This window comes from Corythoichthys intestinalis, chromosome 14 (genome assembly GCF_030265065.1).
Source record: "Corythoichthys intestinalis isolate RoL2023-P3 chromosome 14, ASM3026506v1, whole genome shotgun sequence".
NCBI lineage: Eukaryota > Metazoa > Chordata > Actinopteri > Syngnathiformes > Syngnathidae > Corythoichthys > Corythoichthys intestinalis.
The window spans coordinates 40,688,389-40,714,615 of NC_080408.1; the positions used below are offsets into that span (position 1 = coordinate 40,688,389).

The following is a 26,227-nucleotide window of genomic DNA, read 5'->3' on the forward strand; positions in this document are numbered from 1 at the left end:
ACAGTCAGGAAATTAGAATATTGTGTATTCTAATTTCCTGAGACAGTCCTGTATATATACACAGGACTGTCTCAAAAAATTAGAATATTGTGTATTCTAATTTCCTGAGACAGTCCAGTATAAACATATTGTTCTATCAAACACAACAGTTCTTTTGGCTTAAAATACAGCAATTTCTTTTAAAGAGGAGTGCAAGAACAGAAACTACTTTTTCAGTGTGTTTCAGTGTGCCATAAACATCTTTGATGTGAAATATGTTATAAAATGTAAAATGGAATAACGTGTAGAACATGAAAAGAAACGTCATTTACTTTGTTGAGTACCTAATTACTCATACAATGAGGTAAGAGAGTTACTAACTCAATTACTTTTTGGGAGATTTAATTTGTAACTGTAACTAATTATATTTTTAAAGTGACTAGAAGAGGAATAACAGCACTGGAGACGAGTGGGATTTCGTTTTGTCATTGTTCCATCAGCTCATTGGTCAAAAAGAGAGGCAGGGGAATGCATTTCCCTGTATATTCTTGTACAGCACCATACTATGGACGACCAGGAGTGCAAAAATTAAATAAATGCACAATTAAATAAATTATTAAATATATCATTAAAATGCTTCTATTTTAATATTTAATTTATTTATTTCAATATTTATTCATTTATTTCAATATTTATTTATTCAATTATTTCACTTTTTATTTATTTCATTCTTGCCCTCTTGTTCCCCTTTTACAGGATGAAATAATTTTATCTGTCATTGGCTCGTCAAATTCGGTGGTCTGGCGTGAACTAGCCAAGGTTTGAGTTAAGCAAGTCAAGCTATATGGCTCTGGAGTCACGGTAGTGCTCTTTCCTTCCCAACATGGCAGTAATTGCTGAGTTTCTGCATGAGCTTTCTCGGGATTAAATAACGGACATGTTAGACTTAGCAGAACACGTTGACGCAGAAAATTCGGACCCTAAGCATGTGGCTTACAAAACACAGTGGCTTATCATGTTCGAGTCATGTTGAGGGCACGCTCTATGTCAAATACAGTACTTCATTTTTTACGGTGCTTTTAAGATGCCATGTGATTGAACGGGCTGGCGAGATCACAGAGCGTTGCGTCAGAGTGATGGTGTCAGATGAGAAATTGGTAGATCTACTCTTGTCATTGCTGGCAAAAAAATGAATCTAATATAAAGAGAAAACAACTCTTGTGGAGCCCAAAGTAGCAGAGTAAGAGTAGCGTTTTTTCTTCACAAATCTACTCAAGTAAAAAGTATGGCTTAGAAAAACTACTCTTTGAAGTACATTTTCCTCAAAATGTTACTCAAGTAAATGTAATAGAGAGGACGTAACGCGTTACTACCCACCTCTGTCCACTATACAGTGGAGCAAATAAGTATTTAGTCAACCACTAATTGTGCAAGTTCTCCCACTTGAAAATATTAGAGAGGCCTGCAATTGTCAACATGGGTAAACCTCAACCATGAGAGACAGAATGAGGAAAAAAACCCCAGAAAATCACAGTTAGATTTTTAAAGAATTTATTTGCAAGTCATGGTGGAAAATAAGTATTTGGTCAATAACAAAAGTTCATCTCAATACTTTGTTATGTACCCTTTGTTGGTAATAACGGAGGCCAAACGTTTTCTGTAACTCTTCACAAGCTTTTCACACACTGTTGCTGGTATTTTGGCCCATTCCTCCATGCAGATCGAGCAGTGAAATTTTGGGGCTGTCATTGGGCAACACGGACTTTCAACTCCCTCCACAGATTTTCTATGGGGTTGAGATCTGAAGACTGGCTAGGCCACTCCAGGACCTTGAAATCCTTCTCACGAAGCCACTTTTTGTTGCCCTGGCTGTGTGTTTGGGATAATTGTCATGCTGAAAGATCCAGCCACGTCTCATGTTCAATGCCCTTGCTGATGGAAGATTTTCCCTCAAAATCTCTCGATACATGGCCCCATTCATTCTTTCCTATACACAGATCAGTCGACCTGGTCCCTTTTGCAGAAAAACAGCCCCAAAGCATGATGTTTCCACCACCATGCTTCACAGTGGGTATGGTGTTCTTCGGATGCAATTCAGTATTCTTTCTCCTCCAAACACGAGAACCTGTGTTTCTACCAAAAAGTTCTATTTTGTTTTCATCTGACCATAACACATTCTCCCAGTCCTCTTCTGGATCATCCAAATGCTGTCTAGCGAACCGCAGACGGGCCTGGACATGTACTTTCTTCAGCAGGGGACACGTCTGGCAGCGCAGGATTTGAGTCCCTGGCGCCGCATTGTGTTACTGATAGTAGCCTTTGTTACTGTGGTCCCAACTCTCTGTAGGTCATTCACTAGGTCCCCCTGTGTGGTTCTGGGATTTTTACTCACCGTTCTTGTTATCATTTTGACGCCACGGGGTGAGATCTTGCACGGAGCCCCAGATCGAGTGAGATTATCAGTGGTCTTGTATGTCTTCCATTTTGTAATAATTGCTCCCACAGTTTCCCACATTTCTTTATACCAAGCGTTTTACCTATTGCAGATTCAGTCTTCCCAGCCTGGTGCAGGTCTACAATTTTGTCTCTGGTGTCCTTTGACAGCTCTTTGGTCTTGGCCATAGTTGGGTTTGGAGTGTGACTGACTGAGAGTGTGGACAGGTGTCTTTTATACTGATAATGAGTTAAAACAGGTGCCATTAATACAGGTAACGAGTGGAGCCTCGTTAGACCTTGTTAGACCTTGTTAGAAGAAGTTAGACCTCTTTGACAGCCAGAAATCTTGCTTGTTTGTAGGTGACCAAATACGTATTTCCCACTCTAATTTGGAAATAAATTCTTAAAAAAACAATGTGATTTTTTTTTTTTTTTTTTTTTTTTACACATTCTGTCTCCCATGGTTGAGGTTTACCCATGTTGACAATTAAAGGCCTCTCTAATCTTTTCAATTAGGAGAACTTGCACAATTGGTGGTTGACTAAATACTTATTTGCACCACTGTATATAACAAATAAAACACTGATATGTCCTGTATTTCCATAATCTGGGTAATGTATGAAATGTTTTCCGGAAACGTTTTTAAAACTCGTGGATGAATTATAAAATGGCTGTAAATAATTTACTCTGTGAAGCCTGCCTCATGGGGCTGCAGAGGGCGCCTATCATACGCTGACTTCAAGCCTGTAAACTAATGCGCTGTCTTAACGAAGAAGATATAAGTCAGAAGAAAAAACAAATGTCACTCGCTCTTTTGGAGTGGTACACGCGAAAAAAGACAGACTGTGTGGATGTCCTACGAGAAAACGCCTTTTCTGCTTCCCGTCTTATGTTTCCAACGAGTGGCAGTGTCAAGACAAAAAATGTATACTGTGATATGAAGAATTTTCTTAGAAGCCCAAATAAGCATGAATAATCAGCCTTACTAAACTTAGTCCTTTTTAGCATTAAAAAAAATCAAAACACAATTGGAAGAGGACTAGTCAAGGATGGCTTTCATCCCAGGCAATGATCTTTATTGAAATAAAGAAATTTATTGACTTTTAAAACTGAAGGACAACAAGGTGGACCTCTTAAGAAAATAAACATTTTAGTCCAGAAGGAACGTCGCATGGATTTCATGTACAAGTAAAAGTAAAACCATAAAGTTATTTGTTTTGGCTTAAAATAAGTTAAATTGGAATTAAATAGAAATACATATTTTTGTATATTTGTAAATCTGACTGGAAATCAGTGTCTTACTTGTCATAAACCTCACCACAGGTCACTGCAATACATAGTATTGAAAGCTTTGAAAAAGAAGTAGAAAGAAATGGTTCAATTGGAACCTATGGAATATGTGGAGTTCTATGTAGCACAAACAAAAATTTCACACATAAGCACCATCAACATTGTTGAGGATAAAAAAAGAAAAAACACATCACATGCAACATTTAATGAATTACAGGCTCTTCTGCCCAAAAAGTAATTTTGCCAGATTCCACTTTTTTTTCTTCTTTTTTTAAACATCTGTTTGGTAGCTTCTCAGAACTAAAGGTGTGTGAAATTTCCAATTCGGCCGTGGAAGATTCGAGAACGATTCACCAACATCCGTATTCCGATTATTTAAATTTGTATGCCAAGTAAAGCGGAACTAAAACACAGTCAGGACGTAAATTAAGCAACGGACCGCCGAGGGTACACACCCACAACTCATACCGCTAGATACAAATAAGCAACAAACATGGCTGACCTAACCAACCAACCTCTCCGTGAGATCAGACCTGCTCACATAAATTTAAAAGCAGACGTGGGGATTTATTTTGGATTCTACTAGAAAATAGGGGTTTCGAAGAATGTTGAAAGCAATAGAACCGAGGTACGTCATGCAATCCCGACAGTTTCACTGACACGGCCTTCCTGGTGTTTTGCCAAATTTTGCACGTGTGAGAGAATTTTATTAATGCTTAAAACACAACCATTATACATCATATTTTGTATGCTTTTGTTAAGCTTGTATGAGAACATTGTAGCATGGAGCATCTTTGTGATATTAACCTGTTTGAGTGTGCCTTCCCATAGCCTTGACTATTGTAGACTGTATCACAATCTGCCAAATATGGGTTGTTATCTTCCTGTGTTTTCCAATATGCCCTGAATGAATACAATGGGCAACTGTGGCTTATCAGACTGAGCTCATTATCGTTCTAGCCAGAGCCGGTGTTCAAGGTCATAACTTGAGGTGTTTTTCCTCTACTAGAGATGTTTTTCTGTGACTTGAGATGTTTTTACCAGGATATGATATAGTAAGTTTCGGTTTTGTCTCTATGATGTCAACCCATAAATAGAGGCATGCTCTGCATTTCTCTTTTGTCCACATGCGGAGGGGACGCTTTGTGCGTGGGTCCGCGTCTGTACCCGAGAGCTCTTGTTCATAAAGCCTTCGAAGCAAGACAATCCTTGGCTGAGTCTGATTCTGTTCTCTTATTTAATACTTGTCTTGGTGTTCAAAAGTCAATTTCCCTGACAGCACCCTTATAATATTTTGCTCCCAAAGCTGTTGTGGCGGTGAATAATAAGGGTGTCAACAATAATCGATGCGGCGATTCATCCTGATGCGGGGCAGGGACGATTCGATTCGATGCGGGCAACACGCTGAATCGATTCAGCGCATTTTAAAATATATAAGTACGTTCAAAAATCTTCCCTGCGCAATTCCGGTGATGCAATGGATTTGGTTTCCCCATTTGTATTGTTATTCTCATGTTTACCTGTAAAGAGAGCTACTTTACATTCAAAGCAAGCCCGTAGAGGTTAGATCGGGCCTAAAAAATTCCAGCCCAACCCAACACGGCCCGTTGGTATTGAAGCCCGACCGGCCAGATCAATTAACTATAGATTTGCATGCCGGAGCCGAGTGATGCGGAAAAAAAAAACGCAGCAGCAGCAGCAATTTATTTTCATTTCTTCAAGTTTTCTTACTGTTTAAATAGTCTACATATTTTTATAAGAGTTATAAAAGCCTTTACACAACGAAATAACGCTGGGAAAGTTTAATATAAAAAAAACACGGTTTTGCAGACACACAGAGGAGAAGATTCGAAAGGATCACATTTGCCTTTGTGTGCATAAATAAAAGTGTCTTTCCTAACAAATTCTCAGTTGGCAGACAAAAAACGCAAGTTTACTCAATATTTAAATAGTCTACATATTTTTATGAAATTTATAGAGCATTTACACAACGAAATAACGCTGGGAAAGTTTGATTGAAAAAAAAAAAAAAAACGGTTTTACAGACACACAGAGGAGAAGATTCAAAAGGATCACATTTGTCTTTGTGTGCGTAAATAAAAGTGTCTTTCGTAACGAATTCTCAGTTGGCAGGAAAAAAACGCAAGTTTACTCAATATTTAAATAGTCTACATATATTGATGAGAATTATAAAAGCATTCACACAACGAAATAACGGGAGGAGAAGAAGAAAAAGAGGGCTGCGCCACAGCCCTCTGTGCATTTTTTTTATTTATTTTTTTTATTTAAAAAAAAAAAACAAACTTTATTAGTCCGGCGCGGCGGCCCGACCCGACCCACCGAAACGTGAATGCTTAACATTTCGGGTTGGGTTGGGTTCGGGCACAAGATCTAACCTCTATGCAGGGGGGACGAGGAACCTTACTCCTTACCGGAGTAACGTCACAGACAAGCGCAGTTGTAATCGAGAGAGCAGAGAGATAGGACATAACATAACAATGGCTGAAACGGAGAAAGAGGGAGCGAGAAATATTATAGATATAAGATTGGCTAGGCCTACATTTTACTTTTGTTCTACATTGCAATTTAGTTGATGTTTTGTTTGCAACTGAACTGATCCCTGGATTGATATTGCGATAAAGATGCTGCTGCACTACAATATTTTCTTTGTCGTTTTCTTTAATATTTACTTGAATATTTTTATTGATGGGTCGTTGTGACTAAAATACAGTGACTGTTATTACTGATTTTGCACAGGAGTTCAGATGTTGCACTGTGTGAAAGGCTGCTACTGTGTGTAAAAAAAAAAATAAAAAAAAAAAAGAGAAAGCCCTGGTCTCATTATAAGCACTAATTAAATGCTGTGATCTGATTTTTTTTTTTTTTTTAAAGATATATATGAAAGTATACTATTTTCATTTGACTTCGACCAGGAGTGACACAAGAGCCAATAAAAAGTTGTTTAATGTCTGTCCGCTTGTGTTGGCTCATGATTCACAAAAAATATGCTTTGCTTTAGAATTTTAATGCATCCCAGGCTTTAATGCATCGCAATGCATTGCCGAATCGAACCGAATCGAATCGTGACCCTCTGAATCGAATCGAATCGAATCGTGGCCTTCCGAATCGTAATCGAATCGAATCGTGAGGGCGGTGTCGGTGCACACCTCTAGTGAATAAGCTCTCTTTTACATTCAGTTGGACTCTCAATGTTATCCAAAGGAGCTAAATAAACAAGTTACATCGTAAACATACATGTTCAACACGAATATGGTGTAAATGAATGCTTAACGACACGGCAAAGATGTAAACAATGAGAGAGCGGCGTGCAGTAGTTGTGTGCAGGTAACATGGCAGGATGTGTCTGAGGAGAACTTTTCTACATGTTTGTTCATGATCAAACATAGGTAAATATTCCTTTATTTGAAGAAAGTTTATTGTGTTTGCTTTGTAACCGCTGTATTCACGGCCATTTTTAACATGCGCATGCGCAGAACCGAAAAGTTGCAATTTCTGATAGGGTGCAAAATTTGACTGAACACCCGGCTCTCTACGACGAAAGTAAAAATCACGAAATCATGAAAAGTAAAAATCATGAAATCGCTGTCGAATGTAGACAGAGTCACCGTTACGTGTGATGCGTGGACATCTGTAGCCCCCGAATTGTTTGTATTTACAGTAACTGCCCATTTCATAACCGATGCGAGGGAACTGAAAGCACACATGCTTCAAAAGAGCAATAAACAACATTGCTAATATGGTTGAGCTGCTAAGCGGTGCTCTAAAATTGTTAAGCTTCAGATGCAAAAGGACTTGAGTTTTTTAAAAATTATTTGTACCTGAGGGAAACCAGTTAATGTTTACATGTTCATGTCTACACAACTTAATGCAGAAAAGCACTTTTTTGAGCCATTTGTACTGAAATAGTAGTACACATTGTCTGTCATTTACACCTGAGCTCACTTTTAGTTGGATAAAAATATATTTCTGCAAAATGCTACGATTTATTCTGTTGAAGCTTTAATGTAGTTTGAAGCTGCTGATACAGAATGGGGACTTGAGTATTTTATTTACTGTTTTGAACTGTTAACTTGATACTGAAATATTAGTTTATTTAAGCCCGAGAGGATTTTTGCACTATTTTTGTAACTAATGTACGAAACATTAGAAGTAGCTAATAGCTAAAGGGGTGGGGGTGCATCAATAATTGATTTAGAATCGAATCGTAATTGAATTGTGAGGTGCCCCAAGATTCCCACCTCTAATCAGAACGCTTTAAAAATATACACATCAACATACCTGTACTGTTGTCTGGTGTCGCATCTTCCCGCATTGGTCTCTCGCAGTTTGGTTGCTAAGACTCTTATGATATTTAAAAATAAGACAAAATTGACCTGAGAAAAAGATATGAGAAGACAAGCATAGTGATCCATGGAAAGCTGTAACACAACAGGAGCTAGCCAAATGCCATCATTTCCTTCCCAATGGGAGCCCGCACTTATTGGAGGGCGTGCACTTACCACGACAGCTGCAAGTATAGGCACTTGATAAATCCATTTCAAATTGCCGGCACTTAGGTCCCAGCACCTGGGAGAAGATAAAAAAAACAAAATTGGGATAAAGGTTTGATAAAAAAGTAACGCGGCTTGCTCTCCATGTTTTTCCACATTTCTTTTTCTACCATATTTTTCGGACTATAAGTCGCAGTTTTTTTCATAGTTTGGCGGGGGTGTGACTTATACTCAGGAGTGACTTATGTGTGAAATTATTAACACATTATTAAATCATTTCTAGGGCTGTCAAACGATTAAAATTTTTAATCGAGTTAATCACAGCTTAAAAATTAATTAATCGTAATTAATCGCAAACCATCTATAAAATATGCCATACTTTTCTATAAATTATTGTTGGAATGTAAAGATAAGACACGAGACAGATATATACATTCAACATACTGTACATAAGTATTGTATTTGTTTATTATAACAATAAATCAACAAGATGGCATTAACATTAACATTCTGTTAAAGCGATCCATGGATAGAAAGACTTGTAGTTCTTAAAAGATAAATGTTAGTACAAGTTATAGAAATTTTATATTAAAACCTCTCTTAATGTTTTCGTTTTAATAAATTTGTAAAATTTTCAATCAAAAAATAAACTAGTAGCTCACCATTGTTGATGTCAATAATTACACAATTCTCATGGTGCTGAACCCATAAAATCAGTTGCACCCAAGCGCCAGCAGAAGGCGACAAAACTCCAAAAAACACAAGTAACAAGTGCACATGACCCTGTGCTGTCATCTTAATCTTTTTGAGCGGGGCATGTGCGTTAATTGCGTCAAATATTTTAACGTGATTAATTTTAAAAAATTAATTACCGCCCGTTAACACGATAATTTTGACAGCCCCAATCATTTCATATGTTATTTTTGTGTTTTAGGGTGATACTGATGGTTTGGTAAACGTGTTAGCATGTTCTTCATGCTATAGTTATTTAAATAACTCTTAATAGCTATGGCCACATTTGCCTTTGGCAATGTTTGTTCAATTGTATTATTGACTTTTTTATATTGAAATGCATGCTGTTAGTTTGTGGAGCTTTCACGCCCAAGTGGGGGCGCACTCACACTTGTTTACGGGAAGAAGAACGCTCACACGCCAGAAGAAGACTGACAGCTACGCAGCGTCTCTGAGCGAGTGGGCGAGGGGGAGAGAGAGAGAGAAAAACACTGCTACCTACGTTCATTGTTTATGCTTGTAAAATATCTCTACAGGGGCAACGCCTGTGTGTATCATCTTTTCTATTGTTGTGTGTTCCACCCGTGATCAGACACTTAGCGCCAGTTGTGTGGTTGTTTGAACGATGTGCTAATGCTAGCAAACGCATGCTAACTGTTTGTGTAATAGCAGCTAATTATCATTTATTTACGTTGATGCAAACCTGTTTGGTATTGAGGACGAAATTGATTCTTCAAATTATACGGACATCCAGCATCGTCATTTGGGAGTTCAGCTCGCTGTATAGCCAGGACCGAGCCGTAGCGTCCTGGTGAGGACAGTATATTCGCATTTCGTTGTTCATGCATCATGTAACTTCATAGTGTACACTTATTCAGCATGTTGTTCTCAATTGTATTTTTATATAAAATTGTCTTTCAAGATGACATATCTGTTCTATGTGTTGGATTTTATCAGTTTCCCCCCAAAATGCGACTTGTACTCCAGTGCGATTTATATGTTTTTTTCCTCTTCGTTGGGCATTTTATGGCTGGTGCAATTTATAGTCAGGTGCGACTTATAGTCCGAAAAATACGGTAATCCAAATAAAATTTCTCCATCTCGTGATAATTTTAAATCAAATGGAGTCTTTTTGCAACAGCAAATTAATCATCAACCGAATTGAGTGATAAAGTAAATGCCGAATGTTCATACTACCAAAGAGGTTGTTATCATGCTCGGTTAGCCTGATTTCTGCTCACAGGAGGCCGAGTCACTAAGTGGCTTCCCTGCTGACTGGGATGTTCCAGCAAAGTCTTTACCTAGCGAGAAGACCTTGCACATTTTGATGGAGTACAAATGCTTTTACGTTGGTTGTTTAAAATTCAAGTACGGTCAAACCTTTGGGCACAAGGTTTGCATTTGATTTGTAAAATGGACACTGTATCACACATTTGTTAATATATACTTTAGATACCAGACGGTATATAACGTATACAGTATGTGTGTTGATGCAAAATATGTCAAGTATTGTATTTGAATATTCACGTATTCATAGTGCATAATTCGTAATAAATTCAACATTATACCAAATAATTTTTCATTGAATTTGCAGTTTCTAGTTTAAGTTCATAAGTTAATCATTAAATTAACTGAAAGGACTACATCTTCATACATTGTTAAACAGAGTACATATTTATTATTTACATATTTTAAAAAAATCATGTTTATCTCATATGTATAAATTTACTATTATTAAACAATTATTTGATCAAAATATAGTGTTAAATGTACATGTAAAATTTATTATACAGTGGTACCTCTACATACGAATTTAATTTGTTCCAGGACCTGGTTTGTAAATTGAAATGGTCGTACTATATCGAGCGGGATTTTGCCATAAGAATACATTACAATTCGATTAATTCATTCCACAGCCCAAAAACCTACCCTCAAGAGGAAGACCATCAAGATCATAGATATATTCCGGCCGTATTGTTGAGCCAGTTCACTGACACGCACACAATGCTCATATTTTTCTATCATTTCCATCTTAATATTCAATGCTAAGTGTCACCATTTTCCTTTTTTTAACCACTTGCACTAACCTTCTTGCGACCCATGTTGATTTCGCTCACATGAAAATCCACGTTCGTTCCAGGAAAACAATGAAATTGCGACGCTGTCATAAATCGTCGTATTTCGAGCATGTCGTCATATATCGAGACAAATGACGAGTCAAATTTTACGTTGGATGTCAAAAGGATCGTATGTCGATGCGATCGGATGTCGATGTACCACTGTACAATATATTTTCATTTTAGACAAAAATGGATACCAGGTTGTATCCATTTAGTGGAGGTTGCATTCCATAAGTCACTTGCACTTTCTTGCGAGGCAGATTGGTGGCTATTTTACAGGAAATTCAGCATAATATACCACAACAAATACCTGCAAGTGACATTTACGTTATCTGAGCGTGACCACAACTGAGCATTCTGTGTGCTTGTGTGGAATCATAGTTCGTGAACCCAAGACATATTTGTCTGAAAACGTGGCTTTAACTGACTTTAATTGCTTGATTTCATTTTTTTTTTTTGCTTCACTGGAGCAGCACAATGCACTCATAAGTCAAGTCACTGCTCGGAAGTAAAGCCTAAATAATTGGTAGGGCGCCAAACAAAGACTCAATCGAAATCGTACCACTTTATATGCATTAAAAAAAATAGCAGAACTTGAAATTTCAAGTCAATCATGTAATTTGCAACTGAATGTTTTCATTGGAAACTTCTCAAAATTCCAAGTAAGCATAAATTATGTTAAGTAATCAGCACTCAACATTTTAAGTAAGCAGTACATAAGTACAATTTAAAGTAACTCCATCACGTCTGGGGATACTTTACTGAATGTGATAGATTGAAGTTCACTGGGCCAGAACCCAGAGTCACCATTTTAATCCCATTTTGCTGTTGCCAGCAACTTTCTCTTCCATTTAGTTTCACTGCTGTGGCGGCCAGCATTTTAGTTGTTTTTCCAAGAAATTAAATCGATTTTTATTGGAACAATGGTCAATACTTGTTGTGCAGGAAATCGCTCCAGCATGAACACTGTCGATGTAAGTCTCTATTCTTTTCCGACCGACCAATCCGTGAGCTGAGTGCATCAAGCACATAGAGTGGGTGAGCCAGTAAGTATGCTGTTGATTTAATGAAAACATTTTACTGAAGACAGCTTTTAACCAAGTGACATATGATGTGTTGCCAAAAATAGTTGTTAACAATGACATAGGCACCAAAACAACAAGCCTGCACAGTAAAAAAAAATGTCGGTTTTAACATTTTCAGGTGATAAATTATTCATTTTTCAATCTCAACTCATGCTGTTGTGTGGAGTCGAGGGGAGTAAAGCTAAGATATTTACCATTCAGGCGCCTGAGATCCGCTGCAGCCCCCGCGACCCGACCCCGGATTAAGAGGTAGATGATGGATGGATGGATGCATGGATAGCGCTCTCACTCTCCCTTCCGCTTGCTTACCCTCTCTCTCACAACGTGTTACGGTGAATTTCTGCCTCTGATTTGAACTTTTATGGTAGGTCCTGAAGCCATGATTCCAGGGAGGAATCATGTTCTTCGGTAACTACCTATCTACTTCTTCCTCTGATCCAGTTTTAATATAGTATTCATACCGGTCACATGATAAAGTCTATGAGTCTCGTCTGCTGTTTTCCATCGAGTTCCATGCCTTCTGCCAAAATCCTTACCATGACTACGTCATCGGTTTCTGCGATGCAGGGGCATCGGTTTCTGCGATGCAGGGGCAAACCATTCCCAAAATTATTTTTATTGCACGATTTCAATAGTTATGAATCTCTGCAATGGTGGAACAAAGTAAAAGTACCTCGTACTTGTACTTAAGTACATTTTGTGTATCTGAATTTTAATTGAGTACAAATATGAAGTGTTACTTTTTACATGTATTTCACTATATTTTACAGCAGATATCTGTACTTTTTACTCGAATACCTTTCAAATTGTCGCCTGCGTTAAACGTTATGTTTGTTTGTTTTTTTCTTACTGTGAATTGATAGTTTCGTTTTCATGCCTCCAGCGCAATTAAAAATCTCCTTGCAACTAAATCGATATTGAGCACTAGAGGGAGCAACACAAGTACGTGCAGGATTACGAAGGTGAACAAGATATTGACCGACTAGAAAAAAAAAAAAAAAAAAAAAGTGAGAGCAGCGCGCCTTCAAATGGGTGCTGCACACTCTTGTGCAGTAGGTGGGGGTATGCACCTGATAGTTGCTTGCAATCCGCCGTTAAGATAAGTTTGGAGTTTTTTGAGCTTGATAAGCTTCTGTTTACAGTGCAGTCCATTTTATGACTTTTTTCCATTCGGCACGGTTGTATAATATGTTTAAAATATATATATCACACTGCACGGCTATATAGTATATTTATGTTTGAAATATATTTGGGCTGTCAAACGATTAAAAATTTTAATCGAGTTAATCACAGCTTAAAAATTAATCAATCGTAATTAATTGCAATTCAAACCATCTCTAAAATATGCCATACTTTTCTGTAAATTATTGTTGGAATGGAAAGAAAAGACACAAGACGGATATATACATTCAACATACTGTACATAAGTACTGTATTTGTTTATTATAACAATAAATCCACAAGATGGCATTAACATTATTAACATTCTTTCTGTTAAAGGGATCCACGGATAGAAAGACTTGTAGTTCTTAAAAGATAAATGTTAGTACAAGTTATAGTAATTTTATATTAAAACCTCTCTTAATTTTTTCGTTTAATAAAATTTGTAAAATTTTCAATCAAAAAATTAACTAGTAGCTCGCCATTGTTGACGTCGGCGAGCGGTGACGTCACATGGGCTCCCTGCCATTCTTGCACAGTGTTTTTAACTACGTAAGGTAGGGATTGAAATACACCACAAGGTGTCAATGGCGAGTTTTAAATTACTTAGAAATCAAGCCAATGACTGTGTTTTGTCCCTCGACTGACGCCGTAGTTCCCTTCACGGTCATTTGAGTGCTGCTTTCACAACGTACGAGACATCTGATAGTTTGTGTATTGTGACTAAATATTGACATCAAGTGTATTTGTGGAGCTAAACGTAATGTTTGAATAGAGTTTGACCAAAGTCTGAGTAAGTTTTATGTGTATTTTGCATAGCTTTTTTGATTGGGCGCGTTTCTTTTTGTGAACATTTTTTTTTTAAGAGATAGGAATATTATTTTTGTTGTGCTTTCACTAAAAGATACTTATGTTTGTTGTGAAGTAGTTGCCGAAACTTATGCCAATAAATGGCGCGGTCCAATGAATGCCTGTGTCCACTCGCCTTTCTCTGCCTCTTAGCTCACAATGTGCAAAAAAAATGGCGTCAATGTAATCTGTTTGAGGCTATGCATGAGTGGATCATTCACATACACAGGTATTTTAACGTGATTAATTTAAAAAATTAACCTGTTAACGCCTGTTAACGCGATAAATTTGACAGCAGTAAAATATATATAAATCACATTTTTGCATTGGGAGTAAGTACTTATACTTTTTACTTGTAAAATAAATTTTAAAGCAAGTACTCTTGTACATTTACGTGAGGAATTTTTTTCTTAGATACTTGCACATTTACCTAAGTAATTTTTGACGCTGTATCTGTACTTTTACTTAAGGGAAAAAAGAAAGGGAGCACTTCATCCACCAAGATGACAAGAGAAGATTCAGTTATTAATTAGTGTGGGAAAAAAATGTGATGGGGGACTTTAGGTTTACGTACATATGCTGTATATAAAGGTGACCTACAAGTACAGTCTGGCTTATGTAGTTATTCACTCAACTGACCAAAACTTGAGTTGTGCTTACTGAAAATTTAGTTAACAAAACTTTTACATTTTATTTTTCTACCATGTAGGTAAAATACAAATTGCACTTACTCTGTGTCAGCAAATGTGGCCCTTACTGTCGCCCAAATGCTCACAAACATGGCCGGCACACCTACAAAATCAGATATGAACAATTTCAAAGGGAAGAAGCCCTCCACGCAGTCACTTGCTTGTTTGCTTATCCATGATGAAGATGGGCGACCGCCGCATCCACATTGTATGCGCTGTGCTTAAGTCATTAATATGCACAGTGTGTACAATGCAGGTACAGTGAAGCCCCGATGGAAGGATACTGAAATTGATCCCAGCGAAATTGCTAGACCTATTCATGACAGCATAATAATTAGATCAACTCACCCCATCCGATCAGAGTGAAGCCCCAAAGATATTTTCGGTCCGAGAAGAAGGTCATGAAAATGAGGCTGTGGAGGTACAGACCCTCCACCAGGATCCAGAAGTAGTTGGTCGCCAGGAAGTACATGAACAGCGTCACGGCCGCCTTGCAGCCAATCTGCACGAATACAGTAATTGAAGCAAATGGCCTTAGTTTCTCTTGGAGTGGCAGAATTAATTTAGATGCGAGTCACACAAGCAGCCACAAACAATTCATCGATACAGTTTATTTAGAAATAGATATTGAAAATGATACATTTGTAGCCAGTCGATGGCAGTAACACACCTTTTTTATTTGCCAACTGCCATTAAGCCCCAAAGAACAAAATAGAAGATACAGTACATTTGTAGACTGGCAACAACGAAGCGCAATTCCAATACATCTTGTGCCATTCTTTATGAACCAGGAAGTACCAGTGTTGTTGATAATGGTGCTAGAGTATAACTGCATTTCTAACAACGTTATTTTTTTCAGTAGCGGGTATTCCAATTAATTACTTTTCCTATCTTTGCAACGCTGTTACCGTGACTAAAGATGTGAAGGGGCGTGTTACTACAATTTGTTTGAATGAAGCGCAACTTGTCTGATTTTGTCACACATCCGCCTGGCTGCCTGCCTGCCCTGCAGAGTGCAGAGTGGGCGGGGGGAGGAAGGAAGGGGATGGTGATGCCATTTACAAACGCGGTGATGATTGGCTAGGTGCATGGTTTGGACTGTTAGTAGAGCATTCACGTTCTCGTTAGCATTAGCATTTAGCTTGGGGAGCATCATCTTATACTCTAGGTCAACTTTTTTTTTTTTTTTTTACATAAAGTTCGTGGTGTCCAGGAGGGTGCAATTAATTGAAAATAATGTACTGTTTTCCTGCCGAGTTACATTATCTTCCAATCATATTGTTCTTGTAGACGCTACAATAATATACTGTATACAGTATGTATTTTTTATGACTAAAAATAGTCACTTGCCCTAAACTTTTCTTGAATGACGTGTCCATGAACCTTGTGTGATATATATTTTTTTCATCAAAACAACTAGAGCAAAGACAGGAGGAACAGGAAAAAAAAAGGCTTTTTTTCTCACAGCATTTGAAAGTTTGTATACTGTTACACTGTTATATAGGTGAAACTTAAAAATGTGTGACCTACTTTTTTTATCTAATGATAAAAATCACTTCAATTCAATCAGTTAATATAAACATCTTTTATATGAATGATGTCAGAGAATCTATAATGTAATAACGTGTAGAACATGAAAAGTAACATCAGTTACTTCGCTGAGTACCTAATTACTCTTACGATGAGGTAACTGAATTACTAACTCACTTTTGGGAGTACCAATTTTTAACTGTAACTAATTACTTTTTTATTTTCAAAGTAAGACTAACAACACTGGTAAGTACCCTCCACTACTTTCTGTATCTTGCTTCCCAATTTTGTGACCAGTTTATCCTTGGCAATGCTCTGTATCCATTGAAAAATGTTGACAACAGCTAGCATAACACCAAAATAAAGTAGTGAGTCTGGTTGGGATTGTGGGTGTCACTTTCAGAAGAGAATTGCAAAGCCCACTTGAAATAGGACCTTTTCTTTAGCATCACATAAAAAGCCAGCTTAAAAGATCGGACCACGCTTTCAATAGAATGATCTTTACGAGTGACTCCGGCGAAGGTGTTTTTTGCAGAGGTGTTATCTCAACCTGTTTAAAGCAAGCAATAGTAGTGCATAAACATCACACAATCCGACAATCTTTTCAAGGTGAATAACTGAACTCATATATAACTGAATTTTGTGAATCCTAATCTTTGTGAGAATTCACAGATGCGCCTCATATTCAACTACACATTATGCAACAGTGAGAATAAAAGAACAATTGTCATTGTGTCTGCGGAATGTTCTGTTTCACATAATGTGCTGCTGTAATGACAGAATGAGCGGAAATCTCAGGAGAGAGTTAATTTGGTCAACCATTGATTCTGCTCCAGTTGTGCTTCCCCTTGCAGCCTGTTGCCTAGTTGTCACATCGCTGTAGTAATTAGAGGCCACTCGCTGCTGATTACTGATGGCTCTTGATTGTCGTCATGTTTTGGCTTTTAAAATTGATTGCGTTGTGTGAAGGCTGATCAGAAAAACGGTTTGCATTGGGGATCGTTGTGTACACAAACAGTACATATTTACCAAGTGCCAGTGTCCAATTTATTTAATGCCTTTATATAAATATACATATATATTTTTTAATCAACTATTTTTATGTACAATAAATACCACCGCCGAGGGTTACATTCCACACACCCACACGACAAGAGAAAATATAAAATGGAAACACCCTAGTTAAATACAACTGAAGCATATTTTTACATCACTTATTAGAGCATCATATTTTTGTTCAATTTATTGTTCATTTTAATGTGTGGTACCATGAAAGGTGTATCATGTGACACAAAAGAAAACATTGTCTGCCAGAAAGCACTGCTTTTCGCAGTACAATGCTATACTTTCTTATATAATAACTAGGACTGTCAAAATTATCGCGTTAATGGGCGTTAATTAATTTTTTAAATTAATCACGTTAAAATATTTGACGCAATTAACGCAGATGCCCCGCTCATAGAGATTTAAATGACAGTACACAGTGAAATGCTCACTTGTTGTGTTTTATGGAGTTTTGCCGCCATCTGCTGGCACTTGGGTGCGACTGATTTTATAGGCTTCAGCATCCATGAGCATTGTGTAAGTAATTGTTGACATTTACAATGGCGGGCTACTAGTTTATTTTTTGATTGAAAATTTTACAGATTTTATTAAAACGAAACCTTAAGAGGGGTTTTAATATAAAATTTCTCTAACTTGTACTAACATTTTTCTTTTAAGAACTACAAGTCTTCCTATCCATGGATCGCTTTAACAGAATGTTAATAATGTTAATGCCATCTTGTTGATTTATTGTTATAATAAACAAATAGTCCTTATGTACCGTATGTTGAATGTATATATCCATCTTTCTATTCCAACAATAATTTACAGAAAAACATGGCATATTTTAGAGATGGTTTGAATTGCAATTAATTGCGATTAATTACGATTAATTAATTTTTAAGCTGTAATTACCTCGATTAAAAATTTTAATCGTTTGACAGCCCTAATAATAACTTAAGCTATTTGGTTATTATAAAAAACAAAAACAAAAAAAAAACTATGAAACATGGTTCGATATTTGCTGTCAAACTACACTCGTGCGAGCAATTTATGTTGTTATTATTTATCCCAAGAAATGCACCTTTAGTCTTATCAGGCATAGTCCAAGAGTGACGTTTGACTACGTGAACTTTTCAATGCAGGACCACAAATATGTGTGTGTGTGTGTGTGTGTGGGGGGGGGGGGGGGGGGGGGGGGGTTCACTGTATACATTTATGAGCAAGTATGCACCTATTATCACAATGTGAACTCAACCCTGAGAATAAAAAATGCAACTATTGTTGTCTTGTTCTAGAAGGTATTGTTTTCCTTGGACATGGTCATGTTTATGCTTAGATGATTTATTCTTAGAGTGGAAGTTATAATAACCTCGATTCAGTCTCTGTTTCTCTCTATTAGGTGGGGTGCACCCTGATTTCGTTACCGTCCAATTGCAGGTCACGACACACAACCATTCACGCACACACTCATACCTATGGACAATTTGGTGTGTTCAATCAGACTAATATTAATGTTTTTGGGATAAGGGAGGACAACCGAAGTCCACACAGAAAGGGCAGAGCCCGGGATTGAGCCCCGGATCTCAAAACTGTGATGTGGACATGCTGATCACTCAACCAATGTACTGCCCCATGATATACTAATGAAATATTATTTATAATGAAAACAAGAATCAGTTGAAAAACAAAGAGTCCAATATGCAGTCATGGAATGAAATGACGAATGAAGATGGCCTTATTATTACTGTAGCAGCAGAGGTTGATTACATAAGGACATTTCATTTAGTTTCACATTCACTTACGTAAGCAAATATAGCAATAGCTTTAATTGTCGTATCAATAGCTGAGAGAAAGACTAAACCAGTTTTATGTTGAATACCTTTTTTTGCGATGGATATAATCTACTGAAGGCATTAAGTAGATTAGTAGCTTGCATATTCACGGATGCATGAAAAACACACAGTTTAAAGTGTAGTTTTGGACAGGGGGCGGAGAGGAGGGGATGGGTGCGGGGTAGTGTGGAAAGCCAAGCAGTGCCAGCCTCATGTAAATGCTTGGCACACCGACAAAAAAGCACCGTTTATTTGCTCCGACCTTGGAAAAGTCAGGCTGAGGCGTTGTAAAAAAGAAACTGACCACTTCCTCCTTTCGAAGCTCAATGCTTCACACCTTTCACTAAACACAAGTAAAGTGCTGATGAATAACGGCCGACCTTCTGATCTCATTTAATTGATTGATTGATTGATTGATTCTCCGGAACACAAACACAGATTAATCTATGCAACATTGTGGACTATTAGAGTACTATTATTTAGAGGGATGTCCCAATCCGATCATGTGATCAGAAATCGGGCCCATCAAGGCATTATTCAGAGGATCGGAATCGGGTTTTTAATTTATGCTCTCCCGTATATAATACAAAAAAACCTATTGTGCTGACTAGAGTCACCATGGTTTAGAGCCACTTAATATTTTATAGTACGTTACTGCCACATTGTGGTCATAATTCACTGCATCCACTGTGTGACGTAGTTTGGAACACATGCTCATTCACTTTTACATTACGTAGCCTGTCGGCCGCAAAGGCACTGTTGTGTGCTTTCTGTTACGTTTCTGCCTCGGAAGCTACATGTCTGTAAGCATTTTACATTTATACCAACCTGTTAATATGCAGTATATAATATGTGTGTTGATGGGGAAAAGCTATAAGAACGAAATTTGTTCATAGGTCCTGCTGTATGGAAGCTAACCTTTACTTATAGCTTAGTGAAATGTGGTGTCTACATGGTATTTGAATACTGGCGTGTACTGTTTGTTCCAGCTTCACATACTTAAACGAATCACAACATATAAATACAAGAAAGGACCTAGCCTTTTGTTTAATTGGATCACATGCAATGTTAGCTATATGCAATGTTAGCTATAGCTGTCGGGCAGTGCACAAGGAAGCACACTGTTTTGGGCAGTAAATATATACTGTATATGTACTGCCCGGATATTGCTAGAAAGTAACCTTTGCTATGTTTGGAAGTCATTTAATGTAATGAATCAACCGTTAAAGTTGTTAAAATGACTCGCGTTACTGCACTAGTTCCCTTCTGTCTACTTTCGACATGTTAAAGTTTTAAAACTGTTTGATCATTTAAAGATAGATTCAAGTCTAGATTTTGCCGATTTAGGAGTATTTTAGAAAAAAGTTACTTAGGTTCGCTCAAAAGGTTTTCTACAACACAGTCTTCCTGAGAAGTCTACTGCTTTAAGATGGCTGCTGTTTACTAACGCCGGCGAGTCTATCATTTCACATCTAGTTCTCTCTACTTGTGATATCTATCGTAGCATCATGTTGGCATAGTTTGTAGGCTATCGGCTACAATCAGGTATTATTGGAGCCACCTAGCATCGCGTTTGCAACGGCGTCACAACTCCCTTTCTTTCTCCCCATTCACACTCTGCTTTCTCCGTGAGTCCCAGTCTCTCACTTTTCTCGCGTCATTCGACCAGCGTAGTAATGCATAGTAACGCATGCCTTTACATTCTCAGTAATGGTAACGGCGTTGCAAAGATGAGAAAAGTGATTAATTACATTACTCACTACTGAAAAAAATAACGCCGTAATACTCTAACGCCGTTTTTGACAACACTGTATACATATACAGTATATATAAACGTACACTTACCGGCCACTTTATTAGGTACACCTGTCCAACTGCTCGTTGGAGTATACACTTAGTATATAATCATACTGGTATTATTTGGTTAAAATTGCCTTCCTTGTATCAGAATTAAACAAAATAATTCATCGATCTCTATGTAATCTCAGGGAGCCACCATATTGGGCAATATTCCCCTCTGGTGGTGGCTAAAATTAAAGTTTAGATCCGGGTTCACCAAATCCAGACCTCAGGGCCACTTTTCCTGTGTTTTCCATGTCTCCCTCCTCTAACACACCTGAATCAAATAATCAGGATCAATATCATGCTTCTGGAGAGCTTGCTGTTGATGTGATCATTTGATTTAGGTTTGTTAGGGGAAACACATCAGGATAGGTGGCATCATGTACGGATTCGCTGAACCCTGGTTTAGAACGTCAAGTGGTCAAATCGATAAAACAGTTGAACACTCATCGTGTTGATGACGCCACGGTTTGAATTGGAATTTGCTAAAATCATCTTGTTGGTGAAAAATAGCATTGTTGAACAGAAGCAACTTCAGTAACTTCCTATTCCTTGTTCAGCTAGAAAAGTGTAGGTGTCGATGGCATGGCGTCTATCTCAGGTACAGGCAGAATTTTGGCAAATGTGATGAACCTGCTAATGTTACTTAGTTTTGATCTGAGAACAAAGAGTTAGACTCTACTGGACGAATCACTAATTGTTTTTTAAAGAAGCCCTGTCAACACTTTCATTCATGAGAGAAACTGTTGCCCAAGTTGTTGCTGCGTTTTTGGTTAGTAAAGAGGTCAAAGGGCACAATGGTTAAAGTGTTTTGATAATAAGGTCTAATAACTCAAGTCATTTGTAGTTATTGAATGATTGATTTTTTCAATAATTGAGTTTAGTCTGACAGAATGGAGGACAGTTCTTAACCTTGGGTCTTACACTTACAAAATGTGCTTTGTTGGCCGGGGGAGCCTCAGTGATGGACTTGAGTTCCTCCACTGTGACTCGCTCCACATCTTCCAAAGCGGATCCCGAATACAGCACAACGTCCTTGACAAAGATGCTCACAGCTCTCAACATGTAGGATACGAACAGGTGCATGTGGATGTAGTTTCTGGTGCAATGCAGACGTCTAACAGCAAACACAAAAACCTTTTTATCTTACATTATAACAAAGGACAGCTATCTTGAGCACAACCATGAAAGTAAGGCATAAAAGCAGGCTTGATTCATTCATGTAAATAAGTAGTATGTGAATAAAAAGGGTATATATTTTCCATTGGTACTATCATATTGACCTTCACTAGTGTAGCAAAAACCTCAAACATTAAGTCTTTTGTTGGCGGAAAAAAGATAAACAATAAAATCCATTAAAAGTTCGCTCGGAAATAACACAAGTTGCTTTATCACATTCTCTGTGCGTATTAATGATGCCTATGATTTACAACCCTGGGCGCGCACGAACGTAAATGATTGATTCCGAACGTCTAAAAAAAACAGAATATTGACTCTTACCCAAACGTTGGCTACATCTAAACATGATAGAGTAAATCTCGATGTCAATAATGCTAATCCCAATGCATTCTAACATTCCTTGTCTGTTTAATGAGCTAAGGATTTGACAAGACAGCCTATTGATTGGAAGCATTGGACAGCGACCAATCAATCCCACATTTCCCGGTTGAGAAACCCACATATTAATGCGAAGTATCTGCTGTTCGTGCTTGGGAAAACAGTTGGGAGCGCCGGTGTCTCCGAGCTGACATGTTTGAGGTTAGACGTGACTGGAGTGCTTTTTGAATGGTGTAGACAGAATGTCAGATGGACCCATGGGACAGCTTATTAAACTCATTTGGCTCTGTACATTTTGCCTGGTGCCAGTAAGGAGCGGTCCTGAAGCCTTCTGAATGCTGGTAGGGGAAACATTTGTAAACAGAGTTTCAATTCCTGACACTTCCTGATGCCTCCCTCCATCCAAAAAAGGACGGACAAATCGCCACTGCATTAACTGGCCATGAAAATATCAGTATGCTGAATGTTACCAACTTCGGCGCATTTATTTTGTTAGAAAGCCGGGTGGAATATTTTTCTCTTGTAGCCCCTTATAGGGGAACCTAAACCACATTCTAAATATTCATTCATCTTTATCATTTTGAATTCTGCGTGAAAATAATTTATTGAGAATTACTTTATCGTTTACCACTGCTCCACTCCAGACTGTTCAAAAGCCTAAAGCGTTGTCATGTGCTGTTTAGTTATTCAGAGCTACACTTAAGAAGTGCTCGACCACATGAAAAATGGGGCGCAACGTTCTGTTGATCGCCACTTGCAGCTTTGATCATATTCTTAATGTTGCCCACATTGTGTCTCTCCGTGGAGAAAGAAGGACCTCTTGAACAGTGACGGTTATATCTGCCAAGTGCCTAAATGTCAGGTAACTAAAGATGCCTGAGGCGCAAGGAACCTCAAAGTCTTCTAAAAGTCAAAGGCAGCATTTAATACAGTGCAGTATACTGTATTATGCATGCTTTCCCATAACACATTGTATGAATGTAAACATTGGTGGGAACTACCAAAGCTCGTTTATTCTCAGGTATCTACTGAAGTATGTTTCTAGAATGTAGCATAAGGCATTAAAGAATTGAATAGACAAAGGTAAAATCAGCTGCAGTTAAGATTCCTATGATTGAGAGCTTGGAGACTTCAAGGCAGGAAATAACTGACAGCAGAGATGGGGAATAATGTGAACTATGGTGCATTAACGATGATGGTGACATATTTCTAAGAGCATACATTCCCCATGCAAAGCCTGATTCAAGAGAATTATTTAATGGTCGGCTACAAAAAAAATGTGTCAAATGCTTTAAGAACTGTAGTATCCTGAAAAACATTAGCCTACAAACAAATGCATGCAAGTTAAATGAATTTCTGTCTTTACCTTAAGTCACCTTAAGAGTCTTTTCTATTTTATTTCTTTATTTTTTTATTTATTCATTTATTTTTACACATGTATATATTCAATTACACTAATTCAGTACTTCGCAACTAGTGGGATGTGCCCCCCCCCCCCCCAACCCTAAACCTTAACCCCCCCAGGGGGGTGCAGAGCGATGCCGGGGGTGGCGCATGTGACCTCGGGGAACATTTTTTTGGCGTACTAAAATAAAGTGTAATTGCACATCCACTCAGTGGGTGGCAGTGGCGCTCTCATTTTCAGAGTGTGCACTGTATTTTTTAACCAAACAAGCACACACAGCAAAGATCACTGGAGATATGAAGAGCTAAGACGAGGAAATATGACGAAGCATACAGTATTTAGCGTTTGGCTTTGACTTTTAATACAGTGGGAAATGAGGAAAGACCAGTCTGTTTACTGTGTCTAAAATGTTTGCAGCGGACAGCAGGAAACCAAATCAATTAAGACGTCACTTAAATACATTAGACCCCAATCACATTGATAAACCGCTTGATTTTCTTTCAGCGAAAACGTGGCGAATTTTGCTAACAATCGTCCTGCTTTGTCAGTGTTACATCAGTAAACCATTGAGCACAGGTTAGCATCATATAAGGCGGCCTACCAAGTTGCTTGGTGCAAAATAACCCCACACCATAGCAAAGGAGCAGCAAAAATGAATCTGTCCCTCTGTTCAATGACAACGTTTTTGTCCTATTAATTTTTGTATTTTGGATATTGTCCTCATGACTTAAATATTTATTTATTTATTTATTTATTTATTTATTTATTTTACTATTTTTTTCCCCCCAGTATCAAATGGTCAAAAAACCTTTAGCTTACCTTACCCTAAGTGTAATTCAGGCATATTGATGCACTTTAAGTCTATTATATTACAAACAAAACAATGTTAATAAAGTTATACTTTATTGTAAGTTGATTAAAATTGTTATTATTATTTTTTTTTTACTTTAAAATTAAAAAGGAAAATGTTATGAAGCGGTGTACTCATAATTTTATAGACAAATGATACTATTTACAGTGGCGGCAGAGAGGAGAAGCACTGCATTATATAGTGACCAAATTTTTTTTCACATATGCTTGTAATGTAAAACACACAATTTAATGATAAAGTCCCCATGTAAATATTAATACATTTAATAATACTAGTTAATCACACCTGGTCTAATTGTTACATTACGACTTTTGTTTCTCCTCAAATTACATAAAAAATCTTCCATTAAAAAAATTTCTCCAAGAGATCAAGCTGAAGGAAAAGATGACCCACCGAAAATATCCCAAGATGACCACAGCCACTATGAGAGAACCAAGCGAGACGGAGTAGCCCACAGTGTAGATGAGGTACAAACGATGAAATACATCCTGTTGGAAGAACATTGGTTAGGACAACGGAAACACTTATTGCGGCCGCAGTAAAGTCAATTTAAAACTCTCCTGATATGATGATGGCGTTTGGGGTTCAATGCTGTCGGGGTAGTCAAATGAGAATTGGGATTGATTTTAATAATCCGCATTTGAGGGACTCCCATGACAGCATATAGCTATTTAACCTAAACAGTTATGTGGAAAAAATTAGGACACCCCACTAAATATTCAGTTCTTCATTATGAAATGTTCACATATCAATGTCTGATTTTGTTTTTCTTTATCACTGAAAAACAAAGGGATTTAATTGTAGGTAAACAACAAAAATTAACATTGTTTTACTCATTAAACCAAATATATCAACAAAAATGCATGGTCTAACTGAGGAAAAAGTTAGGACACCCTTCCACCTAATTGCTAGTGTTACCCCCTTTGGCTGAAATAGCTTCAGTGAGACGCTTTTTGTAGCCATCAACTAGTCTTTGACCTTGGTCTGAAGAAAGTTTGCCCCACTACTCAACGCAGAATACTTTCAAGACTGACAGTTGAAGTGAGAGAAAACAGCGGCAAGATCAAAAGATCTTTCTGAAGCCTTCATAAAGAAGATTGTGGACGCTTATGAGTCTGGTAAGGGATTTCAAAACATCTAATAAGAATATAAAATCCGCCATTCCACTGTCCGTAAAATAGTCTACAGGTGGAGGACATTAAAAACAACTGCCAACATGCCCAGGTCTGGCCGTCCAAGCATGTTAACCCCGAGAGCAGACCGCAAAATGCTAAGAGAAGTCACCAAAAAC

General features: G+C 37.7%; 1 protein-coding gene across 2 annotated transcripts in view; it reads right to left on the reverse strand.

Moving 5' to 3' along the window:
• Window positions 1-26,227, reverse strand: part of pth1r (parathyroid hormone 1 receptor) — a 131,609-nt gene that overhangs the window by 12,485 nt on the left and 92,897 nt on the right. For both annotated transcript variants that reach the window (XM_057857479.1, XM_057857480.1), the window contains exons 5-10: window positions 25,330-25,424; window positions 22,034-22,220; window positions 15,201-15,354; window positions 14,895-14,955; window positions 8,226-8,292; window positions 8,005-8,099 (exon numbers count right to left, since the gene is read on the reverse strand). In XM_057857479.1, coding sequence (XP_057713462.1) covers window positions 8,005-8,099; window positions 8,226-8,292; window positions 14,895-14,955; window positions 15,201-15,354; window positions 22,034-22,220; window positions 25,330-25,424 — 659 coding nt within the window. The remainder of the gene's footprint in view (window positions 1-8,004; window positions 8,100-8,225; window positions 8,293-14,894; window positions 14,956-15,200; window positions 15,355-22,033; window positions 22,221-25,329; window positions 25,425-26,227) is intronic.